At 46.0% G+C, this 26426-nt stretch overlaps 1 protein-coding gene across 1 annotated transcript in view; it reads left to right on the forward strand.

The window, feature by feature from the left end:
• Nucleotides 1-26426, forward strand: part of Slc4a5 (solute carrier family 4 member 5) — an 86209-nt gene that overhangs the window by 21001 nt on the left and 38782 nt on the right. Inside the window, exons 4-14 of the mRNA XM_008824773.3 lie at nt 10714-10874; nt 11569-11721; nt 11982-12077; nt 13637-13692; nt 14931-15088; nt 15943-16030; nt 18144-18298; nt 18572-18760; nt 20030-20204; nt 23415-23548; nt 24434-24705. Coding sequence (XP_008822995.1) covers nt 10714-10874; nt 11569-11721; nt 11982-12077; nt 13637-13692; nt 14931-15088; nt 15943-16030; nt 18144-18298; nt 18572-18760; nt 20030-20204; nt 23415-23548; nt 24434-24705 — 1637 coding nt within the window. The remainder of the gene's footprint in view (nt 1-10713; nt 10875-11568; nt 11722-11981; nt 12078-13636; nt 13693-14930; nt 15089-15942; nt 16031-18143; nt 18299-18571; nt 18761-20029; nt 20205-23414; nt 23549-24433; nt 24706-26426) is intronic.

Here is a 26426-nt window from a genome sequence, read left to right on the forward strand (position 1 = left end):
AGGAAACTGAAAGATATCCTATCCAACAACGAACTGATGGCAGAGGGAGGGAGTGGCTCATGTGGGAAGAACTTGTATATCCACAGGGTGCCCTGAGCAGCCTGAGGAGGGCTAGCAGGAGCCAGAAGTTGGTGGTTGAGAAGAGTTAGTTCTGCCAAGATGCAGAGCTGCCTATGAGCTGAAGTCTTTGAGAACATAAGCTCAAGAGAGGTCTCTGGGTTTTGTTTTTTAAGACAAGGTCTCATGCAGTCCAGCCTGACCTCAAACTCTCACTATGTAGTGGTGAATGGACCTTGAACTTCTAAATCCTCCTACCTCCACTTCCTGGGTGCTGGGATTACTGGTGCATGCCACCACACTTGACTTTTACCTGATTAAAAAGAAATTATTTTATTTTATGTGAATGAGTATATTGCCTGCATGTATATAAGTACACCTGCAATGCTCATAGAGGTCAGAAGAGGGTGTCAGATTCCCTGGAACTGAAGTTATGGACGGTTGTTAGCCACCATGTGAGTGCTGAGATTCGAACCCAGGTCTTCTGCAAGAACAGCCAGTGCTGTTAACCACTGAGCCATCTCTCCAGCCCCTTCACCTGACTTTTTTAAGGCTCTCACTGAACCTGGGGCTTACCGATTGCCTAGGCTGACTAGCTAACAAACTCCAAGAATCTCCTACCCTCACCCCCAGCACTGGGGCTGCAGAAGCATGCCACCCACCAGGTTTTTTACATGGAGATCCAAACTTGTGCCCGAAACACTTAACTGACTGAATCCATCTTTCCAGGTCCCCATTCCCAGGCTTTTTAATGTGGTGTCAGGGACCAAACCCAGACTTTTTTGCATGCTAGGCAAACACTTTACTAACTAAGCCACATCTCCAACCAAATACTATTGTTTATGTACTACTGGGGTTTTGAACCCCCAGGGCTTTGTGTATGGTAGGCAAGAGCTCTACCACTGAGCTATATCCCCAGCTTTGGTTTTTATTTTTGAAGATGAGCTATCTGAGCTGTCTTAGTTTATTTCTCCATTGCTGTGACAAAACACTCTGACCACTACCAACTTGGGTAGGAAAGGATTTATTTCATCTTACATCTCCTGGGTCACAGTCCATCAGGGAGCCCAGTGTAGGAACTCAGGACAGGAACCTGGAGGTAGGAGCTGGAGCGCAGGCCATGGAGGAAACTGCTTATAGGCTTGCTCTCCTGGCCCCTGCTCAGCCTGCTTTCTTATGCAACACAGGCCCACCTGCCCAGGGGTGGCACCACCCACAGTGGGCTGGGCCCTCCCACATCAGTCAACAATCAAGAAGATGCCCCACAGACATGGCCACAGGCCAGGCCAATGGAGGCAATTCCCCAATTGAGGCTCTCTCAACCCCGGTTTGTCAAGTTGACACTAAAGCTATCCAGCACATGACCCTATTGAATGCTGATAGAAATGGACCAGAAGAAAGAAAATGGCTTTAGGGAGTGCAGTGCTGAGAGGGGTTTACTGGATGGAGCTAGGCCTTTGGTGCAGGTGGAGGGACTCCCAGTAGGTTTGAAGAAAGGGGGAGGTGGAAGAGTAGCCTGGAGGAGCTGTGGTCTGCTGGTGTCCAGGGAAGTGGCTCCAGGCCCATGGCCATGGCTGGCCTGTTTCACAGCAGTGGAGTCATGCATGGAGATTTGAGGTCAGATGAACGCCTCCAAGGTAGTTTGACTTCCACTTTCTGCTGACCTACTGTTCTGAATGTCATAGTTTGTCATTACCAGACTGCCTTTGCATCTTGTTTCTAACCTAGTTCTCCTCTTCCTCTACTGCTCAAACACTCATACCTGAGGTTTATGGTAGGCAAACAGGAAAAGGATGGTGTGTGCACATGTGTGGAGGCGTTTTTCAGTTATTATCTGATAGGTAAAGTAGGCAATGGATGAATCTGGTTGATCAGGAGAAAGCACCAGGACACAGATAAAACTTCATCGGAATAGAGTTTATTAGCAAAGGAACACATGGGACAGATTCCCTTCTGGGCAGGGAAAATGTCTGACCCAGGTTGTGAGCTGGGGTCTTTTATAGGGGAGGCTTCTGGGGGGTGCAGAAGGCGGGAAAATATATTTTTTTTTAAGTTAGGTTGGGGGGGGAGCGGGAGAGCAGGACTGTTAAAACCTGCCCTCTTTAGAGATTGAAGGGGAAGCCTGCTGTGTTGGCCAAACAATGGAGAAAAGTCTGCTTCTTTTGACTTCAAAGACCAGGGTGCTTATCAATTCAGGGGGCTTGCTTGCTAGGTCCCTGAGGCCCTGTTGGTGGGGGGAGGTTATCTGAACCTTAACATTATCTGCCTTTTTTTCTTTTACATTTACCTTTCTGTGTATGCATGTGTATCTCTGTGTGTCTGTATCTGTGTAGGAGTGTATTCATTGGTGCCATGTGTACATGTGGAGATCAGAGGACAACTTTCAGTTCCCTCCTTCTACCACGTGGGTCCAGGGGGTCAAACTCAGGTCATAAGGCTTGGTAGCAAGCACCTTTACACATTGAGCTATCTTTCCTGCCCACACCTTGGTTTAACATTTTAAAATGTATTTTTATTTATGTGTTATACCTGCTTGTCTGTGTGTGTACTGTTAGATTTTTGGAAAATAAAAGGAAAGATAGGAAATAGGAGACAAGAAAACGGAGCCAGACCTGCCACAGGCAAGGAATAGATCTTCCTTTATTCAAAGAAGATACAGGAGAGATAGAGGCTGTCCTAGGGAGCCAAGCTTCTACAACTAGACAAAGAAAATTGTGTGTGTGTGTGTGTGTGTGTCTTTATACCGGGGTTGTGAGACACAGCTGCATTTTGTGGGGAGCTGAATTAGTGCCCGGGTTTGGTGTCCTTGAGGGTCTCTTTTCTCAGATGGGTGGGTGAGTTATCTATGCACTAAAGGAGACAGGTGGGCCCCACAAACAGTCTCTCTCAGTCCTGGGAGTGACCAGTTGATAAGGCTTGAGCAAGTCCAGGCTTGGGCAAGGCCAGGCTGCCAATCAAGAGCCAGTTAGATACTTTAAGGGATTTATGGCTTTCCTTTATGAGGCTTGTGACTCTTCTGAAATTTACACGTTCTATCATATACCACATATGTACCTTAGGAGACCAGAAGAGGCCATCAGAACCCCTGGAACTGGAGTTATAGGCAGTTGTGAAACACCTCATGTGGGTGCTGGAAACCTAACTAGGGTCCTCTGCAAGAGCAGCAAGTGCTTTTAGTCACTGAGTGATCTATGCAGCCCTCCCTCCATCCTATATTTTGAGGCAGGGTCTTTTGCTGGCCTGGGGCTTGCTGACTCAGACTGTCTGGCCATCTATACTTCCACAGCACTGGGATTACAAGTGCAGGTCACTAGGCCCAGATATTAAAAAAAAAAAAAAAAAAAAAACGTGGTTCTGGGGGATTCAAACTCAAGTCTTCATGCTTGCATAGCACTTTACCACCTGAGCTATCTCCTCAAAGGGGATTTTGAAAAATGACTGAACATAAATCAAGTTCCAGGTAAAATATAGTAAGGTTCCTGCAGCGTTGTTGCTAGTTGGGTGAACAACTATTTTGGGGATTTTGTTTTGCCAGTGGCTTCAGTCTCCATAGAGTAAAGGCTGGGATATGAGAGACCCTCAAAGGTCCTGCAGTCCACATCCTGAGGGCAACCAAGCAGGGATTCAAGGCTGTCACAGAATTAACTCAGGATTGGACTGATTGGCCAGTAGGTGTGATAAGTAAGGAAAGATGGTGGGACTGGGGCACAACAAAGCACTTTCCGGATGGGGTAAGACTGCTAGCAGTTCCTCAGAAGCCGTAGTGGGGGTAAGCACCTGCCTTGACCACAGGCATCTTGGGATAGCTCCCTTGGTTGCAGCTGTCAGTAGGAACAGAACCCTACCATCATCAGATCACTTTCACACCAAGACCTTCACTTAATTGGCCTATTTATAACTATCCATCTATAGCCATGTTTGTACATAAACTTTTTATTGTGGAAAATTTCAAACACAAAACATATAGAGAATCCTATAATGAATCCTCAGTACCAAGCTCTGCTTCTATTGCTATTACTATTTTGTTTGTTCTTAGGGATTTCATTCTGTTGCCTTCTATTGGTGTATTTTAAAATTATTTAGTCTCTCTATATATACATTATCTCTCTCTCTCTTTCTCTCTCCCTTCCTCCCTCCCTCCCTCCCTCCCTCCCTCCCTCTCTCCTCAACCTCATGATCCTCTTGCCTTAGCCTCCTGTTCTGGGATTACAGGCATGTGCCACCATGCCTGGCTCCCAGTTTCAGCTTCTCCACAGAGACTTTGCTCACCTTGGGTTGTCCCATCACTGTGACCCAGTTCTAAGTTGTGGGAAGCTATGGGATGTCCATGCCTCGGAAAGGACATCCTATTGGGCAGTGTCAGAGAAGACACCTCAGATAGACCATCAGCTCATAGTAGTGGAGACAGGAGCTAATGAAATCAGTCCTTTTTTTGCACCCACTGGGCATGAGATGCCAACCAGGATGTTCAGCATGCGTCAAGTAACCTGTGAGAGTATAGGTGAGGAAAAGTTTGCAGACATAGACTCCTGTGCGAGAATGCCTACCACTTCTCCACAGCAGTGTGACAGTCCCCAGGCAGTGGAGAAGTGGTAGCTGTGACTTGAGGTTCTGAAAGGATTTTGGGAAAGACACCTTTCTTTCATTCTAAAAGCAGTTGTGTTAAGTTCTGCTTGGTAGCAGTGTCTTAACCTGCTGAGCTATCTCAACAAGCATATATGCTTTTACACAGTATAAACTTGTCACATAAATTGTAAAAGTGAGACAGAATATGCCTAAGTATTCCATCCTTGAAAACAAATTTATTTCCATAAACCAATTCCATAGAACATTTCCATAGGCCTATTAATAGCTTTGCTGGATGATAGCGATAAATTCACATTCATGTTATGTTTAAGAAATGAATCTGAGCCGGGCGTGGTGGCACACGCCTTTAATCCCAGCACTTGGGAGGCAGAGGGAGGTGGATCTCTGTGAGTTCAAGGCCAGCCTGGTCTACATAATGAGTTCCAGGACAGCTGGGGCTATAGGGAGACCCTGTCTCAAAAAGACCAAAAAAAAAAAAAAAGAAATTAATCTGTTACAGCTATAAAAATAGATTACAGCTCTGGCAAGATGGTTCAGTGAGTAAAGGTGCCTGCTACCAAACCTGACTGTCTGAGTTCCATCCCCAAGACATAGATGGTGAAAGGAGAGAACCAACTCCTGAAAGTCATCCTCTGACCTCCACATGCTCACTGAGGCATGTACAGACTCACACAATAAATAAACATTTTTTTTTTAATTTTTTAAAATTTATTTATTTTTATATGTATGCATGTATTGTCTGTATGTAGGAAAGTGTACCTGTGTCGTGCAATGCCCACGGAGGACAGAAGAGGCTGTCAGATCCCCTGGGACTGGAGTTAAGGACAGTTGTTAGCTGCGATGTGGGTGCTGAGATTCGAACCCAGGTCTTCTGCAAAAACAACCAGTGTTCTTAACTGCTGAGCCACCTCTCCAGCCCCATAAATAAACATTTTTAATAAAAAATTGTTTAAATGGATTGCAGGCTGTAGGCAGAAGGTAAAAGCATATGAAAGGATGTTTGAAAGTCATCTATGAAAATGAAGCTTTGGGGTAATGGGTGAAGGGGTGAGGGAGTTGCAAAATAAAGTCAGGGATGCCACATAGAGTGACCACAGCAGGGCTATGCACTTCATACATCTTAGGCGAATAAACGTGACACACGCCTGCCATTTCAGCACTCGGGTTCAGGAGTCATCTTTAGCTACACAGCAAGTTCAAAGCCCGCCTTGGCTACTTGAGACCCTATTTTAAACAAAAAAAGCAAGAAACATGGGCTGGAGAGATAGCTCAGTGGTTAAGAGCACTGGCTGTTCTTGCAGAAGATTGGAGTTTGAGTCCCAGAACACACATGGTGGCTAACAACTATCCATAACTTCAGTTCCAGGGGATCCAATGCCTTCTTCTGACCTCTGCAAACATTGCACGACATGGGTGCACTTAACCATGCAGGCAATACAGTCATACACATAAAATAAAAATAATTTAAAAAAGCAAAAATAAAAAAAAAACCAAATTCATCAAACATAATTTTTTTTTGTTTTTGAGACAGGGTGTCCCTGTATCCCAGCTGGCCTGGAACTCACTATGCAGACCAGGCTGGCCTTGAACTCAGAGATCTACCTGCCTCTGCCTCCCAAGTGCTGGGTTTAAGGCATGCTCCACAACCCCAGCATCAAATATAATTCTTAAAGCCAATGTTTACAAGCAGCATGGCCTTAGTATTAAAGGTTGCATTCCACAGGAGATTGCATTGCATTAAAAAAAAACCTTTAAAATTGCCAGGCATGGTAACACATCCCAGTAATCCCAGCACTCTGGAAGGTGACATAGAAGGATCACAAGTTTAAGCCAACCTGGGCTTCAGTTTAAGTTCAAGGCAAGCTTGGGCTACACAGGGAGACCTTGTATTAGAAATGAAACAGACAAGCCAAAAACAATACTGGAGATATAGCTCAGTTGGTAGAGTGCTTGCTTAGCATGCAGAAAGCCCTGGGTTCCATCACCAGCACTAAATTTGCCAGATGTGGTGGCAAATACCTGTTATTCCAGGACTTGGGAGGTTAGAGATAGGGGGATCAGAAGTTAGGTTCATCCTCAACTCTGTATTGAGTTCCATGCCCACCTGGGATACATGTCTCAGGAAAAAAAAAAAAAAGCAAAAAGTTCTATAGAATTAGGATGTCTTAATGAGACTTTTTAAACAAACAAACAAACAAACAAACAGGGACACATTCTAATAATGTGCAAAATAAGCAGAAAGAAAAGACCTGTCTTCCAATCACAATGTTTGAGTTTGCCTTCAGATGTTGCTCCTGTCTAACTACACATAATGACCACCTCTTTTCTCCTACCTCTCTTTTTAAAGTTTTGTCTTTCCTCTAAGAAACACTGATATTATCAGTGCTCTGAAATTTGGATGTAATCAGTCTGAGGTTCAATTTGGATTTGATAACTCAGCAATGTAGCTGAGGATGACCTTGAGCTTCTTCAAAAAATTATTTATTTAGGGGCTGGAGAGATGGCTCAGCAGTTAAGAGCACTGTTTGCTCTTGCAGAGGACCCAGGTTCGATTCCCAGCACCAACATGGTAGCTAACACCCATCCTTACCTCCAGTTCCAGGATATCTGACACCATCTTCTGGCCTCTGCAGGATTTGCACAACATTGGGTGTCCTTATATACAAGCAGACCAAACACTCAAACACATAAAAATAAATAAAAACTTAAAATTTGTTTATTTATTATTATGGTATATATATGATGTGGAGGGAAGGGCCCACATACAGAGGTGATAGGACAACTTTGTGGAGCTGGTTCTCTCCTTCCACCTTTATGTGGGTGCTAGGCATCAAACCCAGGTCTCCAGGCTTGCTTGGCAAGCATCTTTACCCATTGAGCCATCTCACCAGCCAACCTTGAGCTTCTGATTTTCCTGTTTCCACTTCCCACTTTCCAAGTGCTCAGGTTTTTTTGTTTTGCTTTTTTGTTTTTTGAGACAGGGTCTCCCCATAGCCCCAGCCTAGAACTTGCTGTCTCGCAGAGATCCACCTGCCTCTGCCTCCTGAGTGCTGGGATTAAAGGGGTGTGCCAACATGTCTGGCTTGTGCTGTTTTTTTTTTTTTTTTTTTTTGATGCTGTACTGGGAATAAAACCCAGAGCTTGCTGTACCTTAGGCAAACATACTACTGACTGAGCTACATCCCCAGTCCCATCTTGGTTATCATCCCTTTCTAGACCTTCCTCATAGGACAGATAGCCACTTCCATACTCAGTGGTTTATGTCAGAAGGCTGGACCATACCTGGTGGCTAACCCCATGACACACTCTCTCTTGGTCTTGTTATTCTGGGAACAGCAATGACCTCTAATCATATCTGTGACCGAGTTACTAGGTACAGAAAAGGCCTGAAGTCTGGACCTCCCTCTTTGTGACAGAGAGCGCCTTTCTGTAACATGTGACTTCTAGGTTCTCTTCAGCTCCAACCCAGCTGAGAAAAGGGTACCTGGCTCCCACCTCTGGCATGCATGGAGGTGGAGGCTGTGCTACTAGCCAGGCCTGGGCAAAATAGCTGAAAGTCTTCTTCCAACTCAGAGATTTTTCTTTCCACTTGACCTGTTTCTCTAACTCTAATTCCATGCTTTCTGAAGCCAACTGTGGTATAAAGGTTGCTTTGCAGTGAGTTATTTGGGATTACATAAACCATTTCATCAGACTTCTACAAGCTTGTAAGCCTGACTTTGACTAGAGACTTTAGGAAGAGCCCTTTACTTTATTCAATTTAGAAAATGTATAAGCACAGCTTTTCTGTGGCTCTAGGGAAGCTGTCAAACATCTTGCAATTCTTTGAAATTCATTTTTCAGGATTCTGGTAGGAGAGTCTGGTTCTGCCATTTCTTTAAGTGCAGGGACAAGAAACTTGGTTTTGCTGCAGACTGCTCGGTTATCTTGGTGTGCTTGTTGGTATGTAGATGGAATTAGTGTCTGGTGTGTGCGTAACACAGTACAAACAATGAAATTGTTGGAAGGTAGGAAGGACAGCTTGCCTTTGTTCTCTGGAGTCAGTAGGATGCTTCCAAGAGGAGCTGTACTCTCAGTCACTCTTTTCAGGTGGAGTTGTGTTTCTACAGACAGAACACTGAATCATGGGATGTCAGAAAAGACAGCAACTCTAGAACTTTCACTCTAGGATATTTGTCAGCAACCTGACCAGATGGCCTCAAACACTAGGTCAGATCACACCTTTTTTTTTTTTTTTTTTTTTATTTTTTTTTAAAATGTTTTTCCTCTCCTAGCAACAAAGGAATTTTAGCTTTTGAAAGCCTGGAACTGTCCCTCCCCTCCAGCATTCCTCCCTCTGAAGAGGTAACCCTAAAATCTTTTAAGGATTAGATGCTAGCTCCCAAATACTTTTGACATTTTGACATTTTTGGCCTTTGGAACAAAGTGTGTTGCTAACAGGCCCAAGGACATTTTGACCTTTGTTTGGGTAACCCCTTCAGAGGATGGAGTGATAAGAATAGGAGGTAGGAATTGGCTAGGCAGTTAGGGTCAAAAGACCCCAGATCACACCTTTATGTGGATAGGACAAGGCCTCATAGTGGCGGAGGGACCTTCAGTAAGAGGGTGACAGTACACTTCATCTTCTGTGTTTTTGTTTGTTTCTTTCTTTTGTGACAGTGTCTCACTATGCATCTCGGGCTGGCCTGGAGCTCATATGTAGCCTAGGCTGGTCCTGAATTTGTGATCTTCCTGCCTTAGCCTCTCAAGTGCTAGGATTACAGGATTATTTCTATATTCAGCTTTATCTTACATATTTTTAAGACGTGTATGTAGTATGTATATGTGGAGTGTATGTGTGGGTATGGGTATGGTATATATGTGGGTAGGTGTGTGTGTGTAGGTGTGGTGGGGGGTGCAATGTGCATGTGTAAACATGCATATTGAAGCCAGAGGTCAGTTCAAGTGTTGATCTTCAGGAGCTGTCCACCTTGTTTTTTTGAGACAGTCTCTCACTGACCTGGGGCTCACCAGTTTAGCTAGGCTGGCTGACCACTGCACCCCAGGATCCTCCAGTCTCACTCCCCAGTGCTGGGATTACACACATATTACCACCACCACCACTACCATGCCATATGGGGGCTGGGGCTTGAACTCAGGTCCCCATGCTTGCACATCAAGTACTTTACCCACTGAGCCAATCTCCCCAGACTGTTGGAGGAGATACTTCTTGTCAGGGAATGTTTTCTCTGTTCCTAACAAGCCACACTAAATACATACAAGTGATCAAGCTGCAGTGATTTGGTTCCAGTTGAGACTTAAAAAAGACCCCACTTTTGAGTATCAGTGGTATCACCTTTTATATTCTCAGACAGTTATAAACTGGTCATTGTGAATCTTATGACACTACTGTCTACTCCTAACAAATGATTTGATGCTAGCAGTGATTTCCTTTGGATGCTACCATTCATGATTTGGTAGCATATTGTACCCATAAGTATATTGGGTTCTTCCTGTATTGGAGTTTTAATGTGAGTAAATGATACCATTTGAAAAGCTCAATTTGTTATTAGAACCTGGTTGAAAATACCAGGAAGACTGTTACAGATGCCAAATTTTTTATTTGGGACAGTATAATAACAGATATGTGACAAGGTTAAAAATCATTGATTATGTATTTTATTTACAAAGTATTGCCTACTGTTGGCATTATGAAAGGAAATAAAGTCAATTAATAAAAAAATCCAATTTTATTCTTACAGAATAGTCTAGAATTGTCTCATTTACGTGTTAAATGATTTTGAGTCAGTGTACAAAACTGTTCAACCATTACCATATCCCAATGTTAAAATACTACCATCATCCCAGAAAGATCCCTCATTCCCATCTGTGATCATTCTGTCCTTAGCATGAGAGCATCAACCAGTGTGGGAATAGAGGGGAGAGCCCCAAAGATTCTCTGTGAGCCCAAGATCAATGTGCCCAACAATATGTACCCACAGGCCTGTGCTGAGGAGACCCTTAGCATGACTGGTTCCCCAAGCCCATGAGGGAACCAGTCATGCTAAGCCCCATCCTTACCCCTTCCAGGTGGATAAAATTTGAAGAAAAGGTAGAGGAAGGAGGTGAACGCTGGAGCAAGCCCCACGTGTCCACGCTGTCACTGCACAGCCTCTTTGAGCTCCGCACCTGCCTGCAGACGGGAACAGTGTTGCTGGATCTGGACAGTGGCTCTTTGCCACAGATCATAGGTGAGACCAGGGCATCTCTGCTGTAGTCCCCATAAACCAGGGAAACTCTCCAACCTCATGTCCATGTAACTGGCCAGTTCAATACCCACCTGATTCTGCAGAAATCAGCTTTGTCTCTGTCAGTGTCCATGCAGTGTTCCAATCACTCCAAGTTTACATACCATGCAGACCTCCAACAGCCAGGAAAGGAGCACCCTTTGAAATATGGTCCAGCAGAGCAGCAGATAGGGAGAGGGACTCCTGGCAGCATCAGACACCTGTTGCCATAGCAACCTATATCTTTTCAGAGGAAAATGGACCATCATTCATCTTTAGCAAATTAGCCCCTACTTAATGGAGTATCAAACAGAGGAGGTAGCTTGCCTCATGGTCACTAAATATTCAATGAGTTTTGTTCTGCCTGGAACATTTCATTTTGCCAGAAGCATTTCTTTTCTAAAAAGAATTATGAAAATCATTTAACACAGTACCTTTGTGCTTCCTGGTACACTTCACAGATCCTATTTCCTGTGCTCATACATGAAGAGACTGGAGTTTGCAGCTTCCACAGTCAGTGGCAAATCACAGGACTATTTTCATACCCCTGACCCCTTTAGCTCATCTTCAGTCCCACTAATAACAGGGAAGAATCAAGACTATGACACCTTGGTTCTTTCTGTCCCACATGGATTGGGCTTTTTTGTTTCCCACCTAGATGATGTCATTAAGAGGCAGATAGAGGATGGGCTTCTGCGGCCAGAACTCCGGGAAAGGGTCAGCTATGTACTCCTGAGGAAGCATCGTCACCAGACCAAGAAGCCTATTCACCGCTCCCTTGTGGACATCGGGAAGTCAGTCTCTACCACAAGTGAGTCAGGCTGTTCACTGGTGAGCATTGGGCATGTGACCAGGTGAGCCCACCTTGGAGAAACGGGAGTGTCTGACTTCACAATTCTCAAGAAACTTTGAGGTTCTGGGGCTCCGTCAGCCTCCTTCCCTGGGTGACTGCAAAGGGAGACAAGTTTGTAGTGGCTTTGTTTATTTTGCACTGACTGCACATGGGTATCATGTTAACCTGAGCTGCACCAGTAAGGCTACCATACTCACATGCCTTCCTTCCCCTCCCAGGTCGCAGCTCTGCCCGGAGACCCTTGGCAGGCCCAAGTCTGCACCGCTCCACTGAAGACCTGAGGATGCAGCAAAGCACCAGTTACGGACATCTGTGTGAGTGTTCTCTGTTGGTCAGGGTCAGCAGCATGCTGACAGTTGTAGAATGTCCACATTTTCATAGATGAAGAAGGTAGAACCCAGGATCTAGCTTGCCTTCTTGGGACACCACCAAGAGAAATCTAACTTGTCCTAAACCTGGGCTTGCCCTAGTGCCTGATTTACTACCATAAGATTCCAAATAGCCTTGCCAGGTGTGAAGCTCAACCAGCTCCAAAGGCATCAGAGTGGCTCTCACATCCTATGTCTGTTGACTTCAGTTGGTACTTCTGTTCTCACTAAAGCAATCATTTGTTCTGTTTTCTAGTGAGACCCTCCTAGTAATGGAATTAAAGACAGGTCCTTGGGTCTGGAAATGCAGGTTGGTGGTAGAGAGTTTGCCTAGCATGTTCAAGGCCCTGAGTCTGATTTCCAGCACCACAAAAACAAACACAACGAAACAAAAACCTTGCAGGACTCAAGTGACTCATGTCTTTGATCCCAGCACTTGGAGGCAGAGGCAGTCAGATCTCTATAAGCTTGAGGCCAGCCTGATCTACATAGTAAGTTCCAGCTGGGGCCACACAGTGAGACCCTGTCTCAAAAAAAAAAAAAAAAAAAAAGGAAGGAAGAGGGAGGAGCCAAGGCTGTCTCCCAGGGTGCTCACTGAGTGGCCAGTGGGTGGGATAGAGGGAACAGGGTGGAATAAGGGTCTGTAGGGTAATGACTCAGTGGAAGACGATGAGTTGGAGGCACCAGATGAGGCTGCTTCCAGGGGGTTGGAGCTTAGAAGAGACAGAACTAGAGATACATCCTGTGTGTTATTACCCACACTGAAGTGGGAACAATGGAAATGGGTGTGGTTGTCAGGGAGGGAGAGGGAGGGCGAAGACAAGACCCAGAGCAAACTCAAGCAGGGGAGGATCCTGAGACAGAGGGAGAGGAGCAGAGCAGTGTTTGGGAATCAGTGGTGGCTATAGGCCCAGAGCCAAGGAATTGAAAGACTGAGCATATCCACTAGACTGGACTGTTAGTGAAAAATGAGAGAGGCTTCTAGAGGAAGGAACTATTGGCTATTCAGATCATGCACTATCTCCCCAATGGGCTCTGCCAACCAGCACCCAGCCTGTCTCTAAAGACTCCTACAGATCCAAAAGGACAGAGGTAAAATTGGTTTTGCTCACCAACCTCAAAGTTAGTGATGTCTGGTACCTTGTCTGAAAAATCTATCTCTGTGCCTCCTCCCATCGGGGCCTGGCATAGAGCTATGCCTGGAATAGGCATTTTGGTGGGGTCTAAGGTGGAGCCATACGCTATAGGCCAGCATGCTGTAGATTGAGAAGTGAGAAGGAAGTAAACCATGAATCTAGCTCCTCATTCAAGAAAGATGCCGCTGGAGGGAAAGATGCCGCTGGAGGGAAAGAGAAGAGGATGCTAGTTGAAGAGAACTCAAGACTAAGGGGAGAGGAACTTGCTCTGGTTATACACATAGGAGATGCATGAGTCACGGCTGAGGGCAAAGAACTGGTGAGAGCCTGGTTTTCCCGACAGACCTTTTTTTTTTTTTTTCCTGGTAGGTCATGCCCAGAGCAAAAGCATGAATGACATCTCTCGTACCCCAAACACAGATCAGGTAGGAGAGTTGTACACTTGATTGTAGTAGAGTGTAGGGCAAGAAGTCTTGGGTTTCAAGGGCAGAGAGCCCTTAAGAACCTGATTTCTGCAAGGGCCCCAAAGTCTCCAGGACTAAGAATTTATATTTCAAATATTACTGGAGAGAAGTGAAGTCATAAATACAGAATGGGAATAGTTTGAAGACATAACTTGTCCAATACTTGTTACATTAGACCCTGTCACTCCATCTGTTTGACCTTCTCGCTCTGGACAGCTGATAGCCAATGGGACTGGAAATGGATCCCCCCACACACACCTCAGAAGTATGAGTAGGGAGTGACCTGGAATCATGGAAGTTTCCTGCACCCTTGGTCCAGGGCTTCATGTGTGTCAGAAAGTTAGGCAAAAGGCAAACAGATCATCAGAAAAGACCTTCTCCTCTGCCACCAAAGGCAGAGAGGGAGGTCTGGGTAGCTCACCTGTGAGTGCTTGGACATCTGCTCCAGCAAAGGAGGCTATGGGTGAGCAAGCTCAGGCCTCTTCTCTGACCCCTCAGCCCACACAGCAGTTGATGTTTTAGGGTCAAATTCATTACTAAATCTGTCCATTTACAGAGGCTTAATTGGTCTCTGGAGTTAATAACATCTCCTCATCCATAAAACTGGAAAGAATATTTGGTTATTTCAGTTTAAGAATTTCAGGGAAGGGGTTGGAGAGATGATTCAGTCATTAAAAGCACTGACTGCTCTTGCAGAGGACCCAGGTTCAATTTCTAGCACCCACATGATGGCTAACAACTGTCTGTAACTCCAGTTCCATGGGATCCAATGCTGCCTTCTGACTCTGAGGGCACTGCACTTACACACATGTAGGCAATACGCTAATGCACATGAAATTAAAAAAATATTTAAAAAAAGAATTTCAGGGAAAATTATTTCGTGTGTGTGTGTGTGTGTGTGTGTGTATGTGTATGCGTGTGTGTGTGTGTGTGTGTGTGTGTGTATGACTTTCGAGGGTGCCCCCAAAGGCCAGAAGAGGGCATCTGATCTTCTGGTGTTGAAGTTAAAGGTGGTTGTGAACCACCCCACATGGGTGCTGGGAAGTGAACCCCAGTCCTCTGCAAGAGCTCAAGTGCTATCTCTTCAGCTCCTTGGGAACCTTTTTAAAGTTAGACTTCTTTGAAGTTCGTACTCTTTGAAGTGAGAGTAAGAACATGTCAAGTTTTCTTGGGTGTGTCATGTTCCCCTCCCTGAGCAGCGGAAAAACAAATTCATGAAGAAGATCCCCAAAGACTCAGAAGCCTCCAATGTGCTTGTGGGTGAGGTGGACTTCCTGGACCAGCCTTTCATTGCATTTGTACGTCTCGTCCAGTCTGCTATGCTGGGAGGGGTGACAGAGGTGCCTGTCCCCACCAGGTGAGTCACTGAAACACCCCACCACACTTGTCCTCAGGGAGCCACTGAGGACATTTAATCAGCAAGCAGTGCTATTAGGGACTTTCCCTAAGGTAGGGATCTATTGGGAATGAGTTCAGTCCCTGAAACCCCCATGGTGAAAGGAGAGAACTGACTCCCACAAGTTGTCCTCTGACCTCCAAATGTGTGCTGTGGCTTGTGCGTGCTGACACACACAGACACAGACACAGACACACACACACACACACACACGCACATTCATGTAAGCACATTGCATGTACACACATACACATGCGAATGCACACATGGAAGGAAGGAAGGAAGGAAGGGAGGGAGGGAGGGAGGGAGAGAGGGATGAAAGAGCCAGATATTGTGGTACATATTTATTATTTCAGCACTTGGGAGATAGAGGCAGGAGAATCAGGAGTTCAAGGTCATCCTTGGCTACATGGAGAGTTTGAGCCTCAGCTATGTGAATCATGTCTCAAAAATCCAATAGTAAGGTGCTGGAGAGATGGCTCAGTGGCTAAGAGCACTTGTTCTTGCAGAGGACCTGGGTTGGGTTCCCACTACCCACATTGCCCCTAACAACCATCCATAACTCTAGTTCTAGGGGATCCAGATCCCTCTTCTGGCCTCCCTGAGCATTGCACAATACCAGTGTACCTGCGTGCATGCATGCATGTAAAACATTCATACACATAAAATAAAAATGTTAAAAATCATTTTAAAGCCAATAATAGCCAGGCATGACATCATATGTTATAAAGTTAAAAACGGGTACATTGAGTGCCAAAGAATCCTCTTCATCTGCTTCTGTTTTCTCTTCTTGCTTTCCTTCTCTGTCTTTGCAGATTTCTGTTCATACTTCTGGGACCTTCAGGGAGAGCAAAGTCCTATAATGAAATTGGCCGAGCCATTGCAACCTTAATGGTGGATGATGTAAGTGGTACCAAGAAGTATGAATACTATACTAAGCATAGCCCTTAAGTCACCAGTTATCTAGCAAGCACCTTTGAGTCCTTCTGTGCACCAAGGACTACAGGTGTGAGATTCAGGGACTAGACCCTCTCCTGTAGAACTTATCCAGTGAGAGGGACAGAGCTGCAATAGTAAAATTAACCATGTGCTGGCTGCCTGGGAAGCCAAGGTGGGCTCTACAAATAAAAAGCTAAGAGGTAGACCAGCATAAGCCCGGGACACTAGGAATCAAGGCTCAAAGAAGTTGGATGGAAGTGCAGCAACATAGGTAACACCAGAGGGATGAGCCAGAGACTACACAAAGCCTGAGGAAAGAACTTGATGTTTGGGCTGGGCATGGTGTTGCATACCTTTAATCCCAGCACTTGGGAGGCAGAGGCAAGAGGATGTCTGGCAGTTTGAGTGAATGTCAGGCCACATAGTGGGACTCTGTCTGAGAAAGTAGGGCTTGGGGGTGGGGTAAAGCCTCTGTTCATGCTCTGTCCCTGGAGTGATGGGGAGCCTGGAGGGCTTTAAACACAGACAGGTCTTAGTTTGTTCTCCATTGGTGTGACAAAACACTCTGACCAATACCAACTTGGGGAGGAAAGGGTTTATTTATCTTACATCTCCCAGGTCAGGGCAGGAACCTGGAGGTAGGAGCTAGAGCACAGACCATGGAGGAATGCTGCTTACTGGCTTGCTCCCCTGCCCCCTGCTCAGCCTGCTTTCTTATACAACACAGGCTACCTGCCCAGGGGTGGCACCACCCACAGTGGGCTGGGCCCTCCCACATCACTCATCAAGAAGATGCCCCTCAGACATGGCCACAGGCCAGTGCAATAGAGGCAATTTCCCAATTGAGGCTCCCTCAACCCAGGTGTGTCAAGTTGACACTAAAGCTGTCCAGCACAGATGGGGAGCCTGGAGGGCTTTAAACACAGACACAACCCCATTAAATCTCTTCAGCCTTTTTGCAACCTGACCCTTCTGGTGCAAAGGACTAGGAAGTAATGAATATATTTGGAGTATCTGAACTTCTAGGAGTCTGTTCTACAGAGGTTTTCTAATGTGCTTGCTCTGTGGACAACAGAAACGAGGAAGGTCAAAGAACTCAACCAAAGTCCTGCAGAAGTGTTACCTGTGGTCAGAGTCTAGGCTCAGTGTTTCCAGGTTCTTTGAATTGAAATAAAGGTACACCCAGACTGGCAAAAGTAGCTAGAGAATGTTATTCAAAGCCAAGAAATAGAACAGTTCAGATACACTCTCAGAGTGACAGCATGTCACATGAGTGAGGGTACTCGGAGATGATTATTGTTTGGGGCTTCTCTTTATAGTGGTCAAGAGACAGAGGAATTTGGTTATGAGGGGTAGTTCTCCATCTTGATTGACAGACTAAATTATATAACCATTTTTCTACTTTGCATAGCCCTTCCCATAATACAACTGATTTAAATCATATATACTCCCAGATTTGCATAGGCATAAGATGGTACATAGAAGATTCTCCCTAAAAGTTCATTTAAAGGACACAGTTCACCTTATTGCACAGGCACCCAAAACCAGTTTAGGTCAGATGGGCCTCCCTACTTTCCTACCCAGACACAAAGAGAGTGCCATTGAATAGAATCTGTCTGATGTTTGTTAAGGGGAGGAGAAACTTCTATGTAAGGCTCAATGCCCTAGATTGCTAATAGGTTGCTAGGTACATTGTTCAGAGAGGGGTGTGTGCATAGTACCTACAGGTAAAGGTCTCAGGCTGTCAAGTGCCTTATTAGAAGAGGGTGTATACATGACCCAAACCAAGTGGAGTCCCAGGTTGCAGAGCTAGTCCCTGTGCTTGCCTGCCTCAGGTATTATGGGGACCTGGGCTTCAGATTCAAGATGACTACCTGGCCTGGGCACTGGCTCTTTCCCACTGTGCCTATTTCCTGTACTATGCTATGTTCTCATACACCCAACTGAGATCAAGTTGGCATCCTGAGCAATGGTGAGAAAACAGTCCTTTGAAAGTAGCTGTGATGTGCTCCTCAGAGGGGGGAGCTGACTACTCTTTTATCCTTCCTGTCTCCTTTCCTTCCTCATTCCTCACCAGCTCTTCAGTGATGTGGCTTATAAAGCCAGGAACCGGGAAGATCTGATCGCAGGAATTGATGAATTTCTAGATGAGGTCATTGTCCTTCCCCCTGGAGAATGGGATCCGAACATCCGAATTGAACCGCCCAAAAAAGTACCCTCAGCCGACAAGAGGTATGTGGGGGAGGTGGGGGAGTGGGAGTGACAGTGGGGCCTCCACATCACCAGCATCATTTTCTCTTTGTAAGAAACCAGAAGCCAAAATGGCTGTGAACAGCTAAGTCTGGGGGCTGTCTGTGGAGGGTATTGTTGAATCACTGTATCTTCCCATCTTTAAGACACTTAGTAATTTTTGTTATGAGGGGTGCTCTTCGAGCAATTCTGGATAGTTTGGGCCCTTCCAAGCAACCGGAGCCCTGCTCTCCTTCATCCCCCTTTCTCTTCCAGGAAATCAGTCTTCTCCCTGGCAGAGCTGGGCCAGATGAATGGCTTGGTGGATGGAGGTGCTGCCTCGGCTGGAGGAGGCAGCGGTGGTGGTGGGCCTGGTGGCAGCGGGGCTCCTGAAATGGGCAGTGGTGACGAGGCTGAGATGCCAGCTGTGCACGAAATCGGGGAGGAGCTGATCTGGACTGGAAGGTGCCTGCCTCAGGCCCTTTAGAGAACCTCCTTACCATCCTGTTAGTGATCCAACCACCACTGTATCCAGCCAACCTAGGGGCGGGGCCTGACCACAGCAGTCTTTCCTCTTGACCCCTTTTTGAAACCCCAGGAGTGAAGGAACCCAAATTTTCCTCTGGACCTTCTTTGGTGCCTGTATTGGTTTCCTAGAGTGGCAGGCAGAAGCAGTGTACCACGAACAAGGTGGTATAGACTGCAGAGAGTTGTTCTCACACAGTTCTGAGGGCAAACCGTCCAAATGGAGATATCACTGGGGAGCGTGGCTGTGGTGGTTCCTACCTGTAATCCCTGCACTGGGGAGGCTGATGCAGGAGGATTGCTCCTGCCAGCCTGGGCTACCGTGTGAGACCCTGTCTCAAACCGTGCCCTCCCAAAAAAGATGCCAGTAAGCCCCACTGCTGCTGAGCCCCTGGGTAGAACCCGTCCCAGCCTCCTAGATTCTAACGGCAGCGAGAGTCCTTGATAGTCCTTGGCTTGGCAGGTGCGTCACTCCAGTTTTTGTCCGTGTTGTCACATGGCCTTCTCCCTGTGTGTCTATCTTCATGTAGCATTGCCCTGTTTGTATAAGGACCTCAGTGATACTGGATCCGAGTCCAACTAAATGACTTCATTGTAATTTGATCACATCCGAAAACTTTTTTTTAGAGAAGGTCTCATGTAGCCTAGGCTGACCTCAGACTTACTATGTAGTTGAGGATGACCTTGAACTTTTGATGCTCCTGCCCCTTCCTCCCCAGTGCTAAGAACACAGGTTTGCACCACTACGCCTGGTTTATAAACCAGGGCTTCATGCATGCATGCATGCAAGCACCCTGTCAACTGAGAGAACCCCCCACAGGCATGCCCAGAGACCCCCTCTCCCAAAGGACTCTAGATTCTGTCAAGTTGACAACACTGACCATCCCATGTTCTATAGGTGGTAGATGGTCAGGTACATGAGGACAACCACCACAGTAGACACCAGAATGCTCATTCTCTGTGAAATATTCCTATTAGAACTTTCTTCTCCCTAGCAGTCTATGTCTACCCGCTGCAGTGTGCTGACTACAAACTTTTAGGCCCATAAGAATTCATCTCTGGTCCTAAATGTTCTAGTAGAAATAACGTTCTAATTCTATCCATACTTGTCAAGTTCCCTCTTAACCCCAGACTCTGTAGGACCTTGTAGGCAGCCCTGGCCCTCCTAATGTTTGTGGAAAAAAGCAGTCCCCTGGCTGTCTCAAGCAGGTTCTTTGGTGGACTGTGTCTGGATGTCAAGAGGAAGCTGCCCTGGTTCCTAAGTGACTTCTATGATGGCTTCCATATCCAGTCCATCTCTGCCATCCTATTCATCTACCTCGGCTGTATCACCAATGCCATCACCTTTGGTGGGCTTCTCGGGGATGCCACCGACAATTATCAGGTGAGTGTGAACTGGGGACACCATGCAAACATCAATGAAATCTACTGCCACCTAGTGGAAATAAGGAGTTTCAACCCATAACCACAGCACCAAGGGTGTGTCTTATCACCTAGATTCCACTTACATAATCCTTCCAGTAAAATGATAACAAAATAAAATAAGACCAAATTTGAGGATAGTACAAATAGGTTGAACTTTCCAAAATATTTTATTATTTTTATTTTTATGTGTATGAGTGTATTGCCTGCATGTGTTTAAGTGCACCTGTGTTATGCAATGCCCATGGTCAGAAGGCATTGGATCCCCTGGAACTGTAGTTACAGACGGTTGTTAGCTGCCATGTGGGTGCTGGGAATCGAACCTAGGTCTTCCGCAAGGGCAGCTGGTGTTCTTAACCATTAAACCATCTCTCCAGCCCCAAATAGGTTCAATTTTTAAGGAAAATCACTCACATTGTTATTTGGTACTTTTCCCAGTGATATTTGAATGAACTTAATCAGCACCATTAACTGAGTTGCTAATTGGAGCCTTCTCCCTACACTTCTTAAAACCAACTTTGATGCCTTAGCTTAGTGTTATGACATTGATACAATGATAGTTGTTACTGTGACAACAACACAGACTTCCTTAGGGAAACTATCAGCTTGAGTTCTCCTTCCAAGGGTCTTCTCCAGTTGAGACCTTTGGGCAAAACCATTATGCAGCTCAGGGCAATGTCAGGCCTTGTGGCACAGACCTGTGATCTCAGCTTCTTGGGGGGCTGAGGCAAGAGGATCATAACTTCAAGGCTACAGATCGAGTTCAAGGCCAACTTGGGTAACTTAACATAATCCTATATCAAAATAAAAAATACAAGTCAGAAGCCAGGCGTGGTGGTGCACGCCTTTAGTCCCAGCACTCAGGAGGCAGAGGCAGGTGGATCTCTGTGAGTTCAAGGCCAACCTGGTCTACATAGTGAGTTCCAGGACAGCTGGGGCTACAGGGAAACCCTGTTTCAAAAAGACAAAAAACAAAACAAAAACAAAAATCTAGGCAGAGGGATCAGGAATTCAAGGCCAGCCTCTCCTATATATCAGGTTGGAAGCTAGTCTGAGACCCTGTCCCCACAAAAAATAAAGGGAAAAATAAAGGATGAAAGCACTTGCTGTACAAGCCTGATGATTTGAGTTTGCTCCCTGGCGCCCACAGTGGAAGGAGAGAACTGGCTTCAAAAGTTACCCTCTGTATTAGTCACTGTTCTGTTGCTGTGATAGAAACACTGACCAAAGCAATTTATAGAAGGAAGAGTTTATTTGAGCTTATAGCTCCAGGGGAATTACAGTCCGTCATGGCAGGGAATCATGGTGGCTGGAGGTGGCTGGAGGTGGCTGGAGGAGGAACAGAAGCTAAGCTCTCACATCATCACACAGGCACGGGAAGCAAGAGAGCGACTGGAGATCCAGCAAGGCCTAAAAACTCTCTAAGCCCACCCCCAGTGACGTGCTTCCTCCAGGATAGCCACACCTTCTAAAACCTCCCAAAACAGCCCTACCATCTAGGGACAAAATGTCCAAATACTTGGAGCCTATGGGGGACATTTTCATTCAAACCATCATACCCTCTGACTGCCACATGTATCCAATGGTACACACCTGCATTCACCACACACCCCCACAAATATTAATACATAAAAATTTTGAAATGAAAAAATTAGTAAAAGCTGAGGATATAGCTAGACCTTCCCTGTCATCACAAGGCCTTTCATTCAACCTCCAACAGTGCAAAACAAAACAAAATAGAGACTCGGAGCCCACGGAAAAGTCCATTTCCCCAGCTATGTGAGATAAATACTATCCACATTTGTGTCTCAAGCTTCAACTCCATGCCCAGCTGCCTCCTTGGGCATGTTTGTGTGCCTGCCTCTCAGGTCATGGGTGACATTGTATTCTGTCATCTTTTCTTCTGACTTGCTGCTTATAGGCCTTTCCCAGCTAGCAAGTGACATGCATTCCATCCTGCTGCCCCTGCTGGAAACTAGGCATCTTCCCAACTCTTAAATGCCAGCCCTTCCCCATGGCTTCCACCGTGTGGCCCTCCTTGTCTGCCAAGCCTTTTCTTCCTCAGCGTACTTCCCTGCCCACCTGATCTGTTTTCCACCTATTCTGATCGTCTTTGAGTTTTCTGGAGATGCTCCCTTTCTGCTCCAGCCTTTGTGTACATTTTGTGTACCTCTTTGGGGGAAGTTTTTCTTTACTTCACTTAACCCTGTTCTCCTGGACAATCCTTGCTCATGTTTTGGGTCTCAGCTTCCATGTACTTCTCTCCTGCTGTGAGCCCATTCCAGCATCACACTCCTTGGCAGTGATGCTCAAGCAGGGATAGTTCTGACCCCTGGAGACATTTGGCCGTATTCTCGATGGGTTTGGTTTTTATAACTGGGAGGAGGAAGTGACTGGGCACCTAGTGGGTGCAGGCCAGAGATGCTGCTAAACATTTCACAATGCACAGGATCCCAACTAAGGATCATTTCCTTGAAACATCAGTAACACCTAGTTGAAAGCCTCTACTGTGTGGAAACTGGCTACTTACCTCTATGCCCCACTAGTCTGAAGATGTACTATGTTGCTCACTGGCTGGTCTCCAGCGCCTAGCATAGTGCCTGGCCTATAGCAGGTAATGAATGGATTTTGTTTTGTTTTTCTTTTTCCATTTTTCATGTATGTAATATGCATGAGTATGTATATGGGTTTTGCATGTGTGTGAGAGTGCACATGCATGTGTATGCACACACGTGTGGAGGCCCGAGGCTGATGTCAGGAATCATTCTCCATTGCTCTTCCACCTTATTCATTGAGGCAGGGTCTCTCAATCAAACCCATGAATGAATGGTCTGAGGTCTTGGCACCTCACAGATGTTGGAATGAATAAATAATTATATGAATGAATGGACTGTTGTCTGGGAACAGGATGGACACAGGGACAAGTCTATCCACTGTTTTCTGTGCCCTAACATAACAAAAGGAAGATACATGATATCTTAATCCAAATGGAATTAGAGAGTGACGTTGGCCATGGTGGAAGTTGGGAATAGGATTGGGGGAGCAGAATTGGGAAGAGAGAGCCTAGAACAAAGGTGGACACTGGCCAGGGCCCTTAGAGAGATGGTTGAGTTGTAGCCTGTGTGGCAAGGCCCCTTCTGACTCCCTGAGCCTTCCACTTCTCATGATCCAGGGAGTGATGGAGAGTTTCCTGGGCACTGCCATGGCTGGCTCTTTGTTCTGCCTCTTCTCGGGACAGCCTCTCATCATCCTTAGCAGCACGGGGCCCATCCTCATCTTCGAGAAGCTCCTCTTCGATTTCAGCAAGTAGGTGCCCCTTGGTAGGCCCTATGCCTACTCTCATACTTCAGACAGTCTGCCGAGGCCAGGCCCAAAGAGAAGAGGCATCCATGAGCTGTGGATAGGTTGTGGGATGGTTCTTCCTGACTCCTGACTCATACTAGCTGCCTGCCCTGAAGTAATCTTAGTGCTAAATTAGCACAGCCCATAAGATCAAACCGGGCCATACCACACTGCTTATGAGCAGTTGTGACTGGGAAATCAGTGTGGTGAAGCCTTGGGCTAGAGCTTAGAAGGCTGCTGGCCCAGGTAGCTGTCAGCATTGCATGCTCAGCTGCCTCCTGGGTTTGGAACTAGACCCTTACTAAGGCCTCCTCCAGCCCTGTGCATCTCAAATTTCTTACTAGGCACTGAGGTCTTAGTACCTTCCTGCCACCTAGTAAGAACATTTCCTAGAATTCTCAAAAATCAGGCAACCAGGAATTATGGAGATGGCTCAGTCAGTAAAGTGCTTGCCTCGTAACCATGCGGACCTGCGTTCAACTCCCAGAACCCACAAATAAAAGCTGGTTGTGGTGGCAAATGCTGGTAATCCCAGTGCTGGGAGGTGGAGATTGGTGAGTTCCTGGGGTCACTAACCTCCTTAGAGTGTTCCAGGCTAGTGAGAAATTCTGTCTCAAAAAACAAGGTGGATAGCACCTGAAGAACATCTGATCTCCACATGTGCTTGCACACATATTAACTTGCACATACATGTATACACACAGAGATTAGGCAAACCCACCCTGCCCCCAGTCCTTAGAAGGGCATCTGTGCTACAAGAAGGAGGGGTGAGTCACACAGGGTGTGGCTGGGGAGCCAAGCTCAGGAGGGAGTCTGGACTAGAGGTTCCTTGCTTCCCTCTCCTTCCAGGGCCAATGGCCTGGACTACATGGAGTTCCGACTCTGGATTGGCCTACACTCAGCTATCCAGTGCCTTATCCTGGTGGCCGCAGATGCCAGCTTTATCATTAAATATATCACCCGCTTCACAGAAGAGGGCTTCTCCACCCTCATCAGCTTCATCTTCATCTATGATGCTATCAAGAAGATGATTAGTGCCTTCAAATACTATCCCATCAATACAGACTTCAAGTCCAACTCCATCACCACCTACAAATGCGAGTGTGTTGCTCCCGGCACAGGTGAGCCTTAACCCCTGATGTGCCCTGGGCCCCTTCCTAACCTCGCATTCCTCCTGTCACTGCTCTGTCAAATGCAGGAGGTAAGTATGTGTAGGGGGGGTTGTTAGCCAAGTGATCACTATTCCAGTGTCGCAAATGCTGAGTTTCTGTTTGTTGAGACAGGGTTTTGCTATGTAGCTCAGACTGGCCTTAAAACTCACAATGCTTCTAAATGCAGTGTCTTGAACCTAGTTTTTAGAAGGAAATTGATAGACCAATAGCCCTAATAAAAATACCACCCAGTGTTATAATCAGGCTTCAGGGATACCCCGAGAAGGAGCAAGGCATGATTCATCACAGTATGGGGTGGTGTGGAGGTCACTCAAGTCAGGGGTAGATCTGATGGTACCTAAGCTCCTCCCAGTGCCATCAGTGCATGACAACTCTCAACACATCACTACCACAGTGGTCATAAACTTTAAAAGGTCATGACCTTAAAACTACTCCAGAGGGATAAACATCCCTATAAACAGGTTGGAGGGCTTATCAATCACACTATTGGAAGAACAGTTGGAAAAAGTTGGGGTCATTCAGCCTCCTAAGTGAATGAGAGATAACAAGAGGACTATTATTTCCTGAGGGACCACATCCACCCTCTGTAGTCACAGAATGTGGAACACAGTAAGTTCCAGGAAACCAGATGCTGCTGAGTTCAGGGTAGAATTTACAGTGGGGAGAGTTGCCATCTTGGGAGGCATCCTTAGTTGGTAGCCACTTGCTTGGACTCTCTGGATATCCATGTGCCAAAGGTGTTGAAAGAACTCCAACACTAAGTGGGAGACCTAAGCAAATGGCTAGCCTGATTGTAAATTCTCAGTGCAGTTCATGTAGTGTTACTTCACCTGGAAAATTAAGACCTCTATGGAGTCTGATCTCTTCAACTCCTTCACAACCATTACTTGCCCCTAAGACCTATCAACGGGAGGTACTTGGAGGGCCTTGAAGAATGCAGAGCAGGAACAGGAGACCAACTCATACATCTCCAAGCACCACCACCAGGCTGGCTTGACAGAAAGTGAACTAAGGTTGAGGCCACCCAAGGTCACACTAAACCCCAGATTTCCTAGCTGTCAAAGACTGTTAACAGTGTTGATATGAAATTCTAGCAAGGTTTTCAAGTCTATGCCCACATTGGGTTAGAGGAAGTAAGTAGATGTTGGGTTGTTCAATCCCTTACTGTATTGCTTAATGATAAAAAAAATCAATCATGTCAGCTCAAAATATATTTGTTGCACAAGTTTGAGAGTCCTATTTTAGCCTGTGTGGATGATAAAGATGCCCTACCTATAAGAAGGTTAGTGCTGCTTACATCCTCACTCCCTGTACTGATTTTGTAAAGAAGCCTAGACTTAATTTCTCTCTCTCTCTCTCTCTCTCTCTCTCTCTCTCTCTCTCTCTCCTCTCTCATCTTTCTCTCTCTTCTATTACTAACTTTGAATTATTCCATTAAAATTACCAATAGGTGGAGTTACCCTTTGTCAGGGTCCCTGCCCAGAGCTCTAAGGCAATCCTACTACAGGCCCTTTTTATTCTGCCTGAGAGAGAATCCTACCATAGGAGCCAAGCCTGTTTTTGCTGTGGGCACTCCCAGACTCTCAGTCCACTGCACTGAGAGCATGTGTTCTTGTCTCTTTTTAGAAACAGCCCAAATCATGGGGTCGTATGAGGAACTCTGTCTACTT

Source organism: Nannospalax galili, unplaced genomic scaffold, assembly GCF_000622305.1.
Source record: "Nannospalax galili isolate Female #2095 unplaced genomic scaffold, S.galili_v1.0 scaffold389, whole genome shotgun sequence".
Lineage (NCBI taxonomy): Eukaryota > Metazoa > Chordata > Mammalia > Rodentia > Spalacidae > Nannospalax > Nannospalax galili.